Genomic DNA, 10,416 nt, shown 5'->3' with positions numbered 1-10,416 from the left:
ACTACAAACCTGAACTCAATAATTCGCAGCCAATTAAAAAGCCACTTCTTGGTTCCAGGGAGTTTGTCTTGTGGTATGAACTTTGAGCAAAGAAACACAATCAGAGCCAGGAGCCTTTAGCAAGCTGTGTTCACAAGTCCTACCGGGCTGTCACATGCTCACACATGGGTCTAAAGTATAGAGCTGGTTTTTATTAGTGAGACATGTCAAAATGAGGGAGAGGAAATTATCTCATGTTGAAAATCTGGTGAAATGGGCCCCTGGTTCCTCAAAAAGCAGCGTCACGTTCCTGAGTGTAAGCACAAACATTGAAACAGTCACGAAAGAATCACAGAGGTCTGACATGGCTTTAAATGAAACCGTCTTTATTAAGTAACTTTAATATCAGAAAAATAAAACTCTTAAATTCTCTTTACAGCAAATATATAATATCAGTGCTTTGGCCGCAATAACTTAAAAGGCCGTTATAAAATATAGTCTGCTTTTAAACTCCTGACTCAATTTGAAGAATTTATATGCCATAAGACTCCCCCTACATATACAAAACAAAAGTGTAGTAAAATTAGCAAATACTTTGAACTGTTGGTACAACTTAACAATATATGTATTTATATATAGATAATCTAAGATACATTTTACAGTATACTGTTCTTAATTTGGTGGCGTACAGACATGACAGGCAGCTTGAATCCTTGGCCTTTTTACAGTTGCAGTGTGACGTTTTACATTGGCGGTACATTATGAAGACATGCTCGTGATGCACATTCCATTTTCCACTAGGTTAAATGGCAGCTATCAATACTATTATCATCATCAATACTGTAAACTAATAACTAGACTACAAGCAGATAGCATTGATACCCTCCTGCAATATTTCTGGATTTCCAAGTCTTCATTCACTTAATCACTCAAAGTGAAAAAAAAAAAAAAAAAAGTAAAAATCTTATTGTAAACATTTTAATATAGATGTATTTATGTATATATGAAATGTAACAAAATAAAAATAATTCTGTATATTTATCAGTCATTAACAGTAATATTATATAATACATACACAAAAATGTCAATAGATTCATGAACAAACTGAGGGCCGACAGTGTATTGCATTCCCTCAGAGGGAGAAAGAGAGCAAAGAGAGATCGACCCTTCGTAGATCAGAGAGAAGTCAAAGAAAAAGGACGGAGAGAAGACCAGAGGGGGCAGAAGCAGATGGGTTTTTTGCACTTTTGGGACTTGTTTGGTTCCATTTCCTCAAGACAGCTCAATCATCCATGAAAGAGGCGAGATTTAGGAAACAGAGCTCGGCGATGAAATAAGTCCTAAATACCGTTTACAGCTGGAATCCTTGAGGGACTGCAGTCCAATGTCCACTCAGTAAAGCAACAGTATTGACCTTATGTGGTGTCAGCACAGTCCGAGATGAAATCACTTCAGCTGCTTCCCCTTCGAAATGTCTGTCAGCTCGTTCAATCCTGGAAAAACAAAGTCTAGAGACACTGGTGTTTAAAGCTAAGATTTGAGATGATTTCCACCAAATTGTACCTTTTCTTCACTTTTCAGGCGGAGGAACAGACAGAGACACACGTGGAAGGGCTGAGGGAAAACAACAAATCGTGGTGTGTTTGGAGTCCCGTCCAGTCGACAGTATGATAAGATATGGGGGAAGGCTGTGCTTAGTCGGGCACAGGACAACAGCAAATGGGCTGATGAAACAAGAGTATCAAAGTGTGTACCATTGTAACATTTCATCAATGCATTAAAGCAGGAAACGAAAGTGAACCACGACTGAAATGTAGTAAGAAAAAAAAAAACATATGATAGGTCTGTCTACAAGTTTAAGCCCAAGATTGTTTGAGCTCTGTGATTAAAACCCAAGGAGTTTCATTTATCTAGTGCTTCCTCGAGTAGTTAACATACTGAGACGATTTTTGCATAGGGCTGGTAGACAAGACGTGGGATTACATAAAAACAGAAGAGCCACGGGTGGCCCTCTACTCAATTTTGCATCCCAGTGGAATTGTTTTGCTGGCAGCTTACCAACATGGACACAAAATGGCTGTGATGAGACAGCCACATGGTGGAGCAGTTCAAGTGAAAGAAAAGACACCATTGAGATGGCTGAAATGTCAGCAGGTCTTCTGTACAGCACAGGGATTTGTTCCAGATGACAGCTGTCCTCATAGTTTAATAAGAATATCAGCTCTTTTGACTCCCGGGTGAGCTTTAACTATTAAGTAGCCATACTTAAACCATCTATTAAAGTGTCTGCGATAATGGGGAGGAGGAATGTTACCAAAGGTAAGAGCTGTGCATATCTTCCTAGCTGAAAACCAGCACATGGTTTCCCAAACGAGGATGTAATCAAGACGTAAACAAAAGGAAATAAAAGAGGGGGAAAAAATGTGAAAGAGAAATGAACTAAATGGGAGTGTTTGTTGCTAAGAAGCAATAGATGCTTGAGAAAGGTTCAACAAAATGGGAAGCAAAAGAAACATCCCAGTGATACAACCTCGGTTCCACCAAAATTCATTTAAGGGATTGAACATTAAGACCTCAGTCTGTCAGCTTGTGTTCTTTTGAGCCTAAATCTGGATTTGTAGATAGTGTTGTCAGTTAATGACAGGCTTTCCAAAAAGGCCACAAGTTTGTTTTAAGACAAAGCAACACTGTGTCCGCTCAACCAGTTGTTTCTTTTGTATGTACTCAGAACAGAATTAGGCACAAGTTTACTGTAAACAGTTTTTTTCCCCCAAAGTAGAAATGGAAAGCAACGTGGCGATACTGCAGTGGTGTAACATCCTGGTACTCTACAAAAAGACGTTACCCACTTGTTGGCTCTAATCTGGGAAAGAAGCCAGGGGCAACAAGGGGTTGCCGTTGGAGTGTGACATCTTTGCAGTTGCAGGTTTGACCCACTCAGTGGGTGTGTTTGCACGTGTATCAATGTGCTGTTTGTCTCAGCAATGCTCAAAAATTTCGATTTATGGGTCTGGAAAATCCTGTTTAAAGTACTGCAGATACACATTGCAAGCCTCATAATATTTATGCAAATTGTCTGGGATACAGTGGCGTGTGTAAATCATTTCCAGTTTACTACAGTAGGCGTTCAATTTCTGTGGTAACCAGGAGAATACTATTAATTTATATATTCATATGTAGGACTTTATGTAAACATGCTCACCTCCTCTTTTTGTCTCAAAGTTTCCTGCCATGAGCAGAATAATAGAAAGGCAAAGGGGCTGGGCCATAATTCAGCACATAAAAACAACTGTAGCAGACAAAAAAAATATTTTTTGACCCAAAAGTCAACATCATGTATCAACAGAATTCATTAAAAATGTAATAAAATATAGGCAGGCAGACACTGATAACTAGATTTCCAGGGAGAAGAAAATGTAGATCAAAAATCATGAAAAAAAAAAGATATATATATATATATCTCCCACCCCACCCAATGCTACACAGAGGGCTTCCAACCCTCCCACTGATCAATCAATCAATCAAGGAAGAAGACTTCACAATAACAGGCACATGAACGGGCTGAACACACGAACCCGTGCCCTAAATACAGATTATTCCTTATTCACCTATTCTTCCTCACCTTTGTCAACCAAACACCAGCTTGGACAAAACCGGGGTGAGGACAAATCTAGAGACTAATTTGGGGTCAGTTTTGTAATTTCCCCACACATGAGTTGGAAGTGCTGGGGAAGCTGATCCCTCATCAGCCATCAAGGTAAATGGATTAAAATCACATATTACGTAGCTGAATGGCCTGTGTAACCGGGGACAGGCACACAGGGCAGACAGCATCTGGACCCTGGCATATGTGGGTGGCACAATCTAGACAGAAGAGGTTATGGCCGCAGGGAACCAAGGCAGCGATCACCTGGTTATCCATACAGTGGACACATATCTCCTGTCCTCTGACCGCTGATCCGAGCCCTGGCCGATAGGAGAGGGACGATTCAGGAGGGGAGGAAGAGGAGGCGGTGCTTTCACTGGAAGAGGAGAAGGCCGAGCTGTAAGAGGGGAACCTGTGGGCATCGAGGGTCCCGGCCGAGCTGAGGGGTCCTCGGTGAACACGCTGGGCCTGAGGGTGCTCCAAGGCTTCTGTCCCAGAGAATGTTGGAGAGAGCCGGGGTGTCCCAGGCTGACTGGTCTGGAGACATGGATGGCAACCATCATTAGATGACCATCATCATAAAAAACACGACTCAAGACAAATGTCTCAGAAATACCAATCGAATGGATCATTACTGCATTTTCTGTGCGATCAGTGTCACTGCTTGTATATGACACGATCAGTTGGTGTATCCATGACTGTAATAGTAATCGCAGTTCTGATGCTTGGATTTTATTCATATTGCCTACATCAAAAGTCAAAAAGCGAAAAGCTCACACTGAAATTGTTTTGACCTGTGGGGTGTTCTCTTTACCGCCTACACAGGAGGCTATGAGCTGCACTCACACACTGAAATTCACATACCTGAGGCTGACGAGCATCAAAGGCCTGGAGGGGTTGGTGGTCTACAAAGGGGCTCCAAATGTGTGGCTGTGCACCAGGGTGCGCGGTTTGGGCAGTGGATATGGTAAGTGGGTCAAATCCTGATGAAGAGCCCCCACTTCCCAGGGTGACCAGCTCCTCAGACCCCACAGGAAGAAGGCTCTCGCCAAACCAGAAACTTGCACTGCCACCATTGCTGTTGTTGTTGTTGTTAGCATTGGCATTAAACGCACCGGTCGGGCTGAAATCTGCCATCCGGTTTCCATTCCCACTGCCATGGAAAGAATCAACTGAGCTGGAGCCGCTGCCCAGGGAACTGGAGCTGTCGTTGCGGTAGGTGGAAGACATCCTGATACCACTGTTAATATTGCTATTGATTCGCTGAGTACTGTTGACACTCATTGGCAGCAAGCTGCCACTGCCGCCGCCGCCGCCACCACCACCACCACCACCACCACCACCTGGTGATGATGCACCAGCATGAAGCCACCCAGCCTCCCCCAGCCCAACTGGTGTTGCAGACGTCTCAAAGCTGACGTCTGTTCCGTTGAATTGAAAGTCATTGTTATCTACACCAGGAGCCTCAATGCCTCCGCAGGTTCCTGTGCGAAGGGCAATGTGCGCCTCGATCTCATCTCTCGCCCGATCCACATTCTCTGGCATCCCGGTGACCTCGAACACAGGCTCTTTGTCACGACTCGGCGTTACGATGTAAGTGTGGGTCTGTTGCTGAATACGTTTGATGGTTGCCCCTGAAAGATATGACCAGACCAAGACCCTTGTATTTAAACAGCTGTCAGTTGAACACTAAGTCTGAAAAATGCTCTGATCACATGATCACATGAATGCCAAGAGCATTCAGACATTATATTTAGTTTCATGCAAAAAAAAACCCATTATGATGTATAAGTGAAGTTGACCTTTGACCCTTCTGGATATAAACTGTTGTCACATCATTCACATCATTTTATCCTATTCAAAATGTGTGTGAACTGTTGTCATAATCAGAGTATGAATTCTTGAGTTGTGGTCAAAAATGTGTGTGTGAGGTCACAGTGACCTCTGACCACCAAACTCTAAACAGCTCATCCTCAAGTCCAAGTGAACGTTTGTGCCAAATTTGAAGAAATTCCCTCAAGGCATTCCTGAGATATCACGTCCACAAGAATGGGATGGACGTACATGCGGACAACCTGAATATAGAATTGCTGCAGTCACAGCTGTCACCAGAGAGAGGCGTTAAAAAAAAAAAAAGAACAAATCTGCTTGCTTCATTGTCATGTCTTAACTACAGCTTGACCTGATTGTGTCAAATTGACAAATTAGCACTAACAGAGTAATACTGAGGACTGCACAGTGACATGAACAGCATTATATATTTTCAGTAATCACACTAGTTTTTTTCAAACCGATGATATCTGACGTTGGAACTGGAAGAAGCACAGCTGTGCAATAATTATAGCACTGAACTGCAGTCTGTCCTGGTGACTCAGCTGGCTGAAGCACATACCACCCAACCACAAGACCCTGAGTTTCAGTCTAGTGTTGGAATCTTCTCGAATGTCAACACTATATATTTGAAAAAGAATGCCTTACATTTCCTTTTGACGTACGGCTCAATGGTAACCATTTATGCACAGAAACACAGAAACAAATCATGGAGTCCATTCTCAAAATGCCTGTAAACACTAAATATTGATTATTAAGATCACACACTATGTCTTGCTTCTGTGTGTGGCATAGCGTTTCTTCATTATTTTCTAATTTGATGGCATTTGACATGTTACCTCACCATCTCCAGCATCGTGGCACATGGTTGAGAACCAGTGCAGTTCAATTTACAAATCAACCCCAGGGCTTTCTGACACTGAGGTGGTAATGTCAACAGGGCAAGGGGTTAAAGACTGGGTGACAGCTAAATGTAACCTTCTGGAGTAGAGCTCAGCATATTAAAACTCTTTGAGAAGCTGTAAGCAACGTAAGACACATTAGGTAATCCATTAGATAATTCACAATTGCCTCTGAATTTTAAAAAAGAAACAAAAACTTGTTATGTATGGACTACTGAAACAATGTGGCTCATTTAATAGTCGGAAACAAAGTAGATCATGAGTTACATAGTAAAAATTAAATATGAACAAAATCACCTTTAGGTAGTTGACTTTTTCTGTCCCTAACACCCTCATTTCATAGAGTGAGAATCATAAACACATTAAAAAGATATTGCCTTATTGTAAATACTCCTTTCATTGTGTAAAACAAGCACAACTTAATGAAACTTGCAAAATACAGACATACAGACAGACAAATACAGAAATACAAACATGAAGTCATGTGACTAGAGCCAACAACAATCATCTGAATACAGGATAAATTAAAGACCCACCTTTGGGACCCACGACCAGCCCTACAACACGATATGGTACCCGCACCTGTAGGGTTGAAATGACAGTGTAACTACACACAATTTCAATGACAAACACCCAAACAGATACAAGACAGAGCCTCTTTTATTTAAAAAATGTGCTTGCATGGTAACATACACAGTACTCTGTCACTCTTGATGTGATTCACTGCACTAGAATGTCTGTTTCATATCTTTAACGCTCAACAACACCATGACTCACAATCACGTGCTCACTGACCTGAATGGTTGTCTGTCCAGGTAGAGAGGGGGTCCCTGGACCGGTGACAGCAGACAGAGGGCCCGTCTTGTTCCGAGAGGCTCTGATGAGGGAGAAGTGCTCGGCTGCAGACAGGATCTCCCTCTTAGCCATAGCCACATCTTCTTTGCGCCCTGTCACAACAAAGACAGGCTGCTCTCCCCTCACTGGTGTCTTAATGTACGTGTTGGTCTTAGCTCGAAGTGCCTTGATCTTACAGCCTGTCGGGACAGGTTAAAGAGAGAAAAGGAAAGACAGGGAAGTTTGATTTTTATTCAACACATCACATAGCATACACATATTAAACTTTAATATTCAATATCTCCAAGTTGAACTAATAAAAGATCATGACACATGCAGTTTCAGTAGGCAGTCACTAATGCCATTTAAAAGTTGCATAGCTTATAAATTAAATATTCCTTTCAGCTGTGGTTGAGAGTCCAACATCATTACCAGACCCATTTCCTGTTGTTGTCAACACTGCAGTCTATACACCCTCCCCCAACTGGTCTCAAATACGACATAACAGTCTCCCAACCCTTCCATTGAGCATTGTAAAGTTTATGTGAAAGACCAGATAAAAGCGACGGATATCTCAGAAAAGCCAGCAGTGGTCAGCGGATCTCAGAAGTCTTTGGTTATGTCACGGAACTAACTGTAACCTACAGCTGATGTGGCAAAGCAATGGTGACCAACTCTTCATGTTCTCCTCCGAGACAAAGCCGAGCCTGGTTGAGCTCGACAAGGCACGGTTGAAGACAGGCTCACTGTCAGTGAAGCACAGACAAAACATCCATAATACCGACGAGTCGTTAAAGCGAGGGGACTCAGAGGGAACTGCTGGTTGTCAGAACTTGTGATGTAAACTTTTGTTAAGGGTGCTGGACGACGGTGCCGTTGACCCAGTTAGGTGGAGTGCTAAGCTAACTTAGCTGGTTTCAAGCTAGCGTTGAATTTTTCAACACAGCTGAAGATTCTAATTAAATGATAGTTTGGGTTAGTTATAGGTAATTTTTTATGTTTACACTATACACAAATAGCCAGTTGCCTCCTATGAACAAAATAGAACCTATAAAGATGTTAACTAATTATGTAAAATAGCGCGTAACAGTTACTCGTTGATGCTAGCAATGCGGGTGACAAGTTAACTCGACAGCTATCGTTAATTCTCACTTCCAACAAAATTAACTACAACCTTGCTAGCTATGTGTTCCAGAGAAACATTACGTTTTCTTTATATTCTAGCATTATGTTGTAATCATAAAATTTGTTTTCTATTTACATTTAACTACTGTCTTGTTTTTAATGTTGTGTATGTTTTATTTTCCTTAACTGCTGCCTCAACTATCTTCCCAACAAGTTTCCCCCAAACTCCCATTAGCAACTTCAAGTTAGCGAATGAATCCAGGTAAAGCCATCCGAAAGACAACAAAGACTCACCCTGCCTGCCGACAATCTCCGCGACGTGCTCGGAGCTCGGCACGGCCACACACTCGGTTGTGTTGACGCTCTTTCGCCGACACAACAGTGAAGGTTCGGCCTCGTAGCCCGACTCCCCGTACACGCCGGACGGTAGCATTGCCAAGCTGCTAGCCGGTGGTATGGCACTGCCGCCGGCCACAGTATCATCCCGCTCGTCTCCGTTGTACAACAAGACCGTCTCGACGTGCGGCGGCTCCATCCCGGACGGCATCGCGGAGCCACCCGGCCCTGATGGGAGGTGACGGTGAAGGTGGGCCTGCGCTAGCAACGAGCTACCGGTGCAGCCCGAGGAGTCGGCTACAACTTCTTGCTCCTCGTCCTCGGGCGCTGCCGTTACGTTCACATCATCTCCCGAGGGCGGTCGATGCAGAGGCAGCGGTTTCAAATCTAAGACTGTACCGAGGAGGTTGAAATGAGAAACCGCTGGGAGCTGGCGCGGGTGGTGAAAGGAAAGGCTCTCATCTGCTTGTTCGGGATTCTGGCTCTGGGTGCCGTGGTGCTCCTCAAGGCCCATACCGGCGAAAGCGTGCATTAGCGGCGGCGGGACCTCGGACTCTCCCTCGTCGGCCTCTAGCAAAGACGTGCTACTAGGCATAATGCAAAACTTTTATAGTATTGTCGCTAAACGGTATATATGGATAAATGACCGAATCTGTCTTGATGTATAAAAAAATAAAACCTAAAAAGCGACCAGCGCCTGTTAGTTGAAATGTGCGGCTTTTGTTTTGTCTTCCAGCTCTCCATGCAGCCCTCCCTACACTGTAATCTCGTACGGCTCGTTCACGCGAGACTTTGTTTTGGGGTCAGACGTATATTCACAACTGTCAAGAAGACGCACTGAACGCGCATCATGCAGGAGTCGGGTGTCATCAGAAAATATAATTTTAAGATAAAGAGAAAAAGCAAAAAGACGTAAAGTTTTATTATACTGCTTAGATTGAGGGCAAAGATGGTATACATTAGCTATGCAGAAGCAGCGAACAGACCAATGTGTGCCTGACAAAATGTCAATTACCATGGCTCTGTGCGCAGGCCATAGGTAGTCTCTGTTACTGTTCCTCTTGCAACTACATGCTGGTTTTAAGACAAAGGACAGAGGACAAAGCATTCCCCAACCAACTTCTAAGGACTGAGCGACTTTGAATACAACAGTGCGCTTCAATTACCTTATGTAGCATCTGGATGCACAAGATCTGGTACTTCAGGTTATAGCTTCCACAGAGTTGATAAAGAAATTGCACATTCTTACAAATAGCTGGCTGGAGAAGTCATGCTTATTTACAGGTATTTCCGTAAATACAAATCAAATGTCACAATATAGCAAGGCAAATGTTGTCTTGGTTTAGAAAAAACACGACATCAGTGCGCCACTGCGTGCTAAAGGGTGCATTAGTAGACTTTCAGTGAAGGGGAAGATGGCGCCTTGCCAGTAAGGAAGTGCAAGCTATAACATCTAATTGTTTGTAGGTGTATCATTGAAGTCTTCTGAGAGCCCAAATATAGCAATATGGGGATAGATGTTTACAGTTATTGAAGGTGTGAAGCACATATGCCTTTACATAGATGTAATCTATAAAAGTCATACAAAAACAGTAGACCTTGCATAACATTGGGCATCTTAGTCACAAATGGAGGCTATCTTAAATGACAATGATTAAGCTTCTGGACTTCTACAAGATCTTGTATTAGTAGATTTTTTTTTATTGAAATATCTTTCAGTAGACCCGCATTTTCAGTAAACGTATGATATCGTCTGTCTAAACT

The 10,416-nt window shown here is 42.9% G+C and overlaps 1 protein-coding gene across 1 annotated transcript; it reads right to left on the bottom strand.

Annotated features, from left to right (window-relative positions):
• Positions 1-344: 344 nt before the first annotated feature.
• Positions 345-9,395, bottom strand: LOC143321246 (RNA-binding protein MEX3B-like). Its single transcript, XM_076731470.1, has 5 exons — positions 8,611-9,395; positions 7,153-7,391; positions 6,894-6,939; positions 4,490-5,259; positions 345-4,162 (listed from the first exon to the last, which is right to left on the bottom strand). Exons 1-5 carry the CDS (start codon positions 9,245-9,247, stop codon positions 3,752-3,754), a joined length of 2,103 nt encoding a protein of 700 aa, XP_076587585.1. The 5' UTR covers positions 9,248-9,395; the 3' UTR covers positions 345-3,751.
• Positions 9,396-10,416: the final 1,021 nt, after the last annotated feature.

This window comes from Chaetodon auriga, chromosome 5, assembly GCF_051107435.1.
Source record: "Chaetodon auriga isolate fChaAug3 chromosome 5, fChaAug3.hap1, whole genome shotgun sequence".
In the NCBI taxonomy this organism is placed as follows: domain Eukaryota; kingdom Metazoa; phylum Chordata; class Actinopteri; order Chaetodontiformes; family Chaetodontidae; genus Chaetodon; species Chaetodon auriga.
This window is presented reverse-complemented; position numbering and strand designations above follow the sequence as displayed.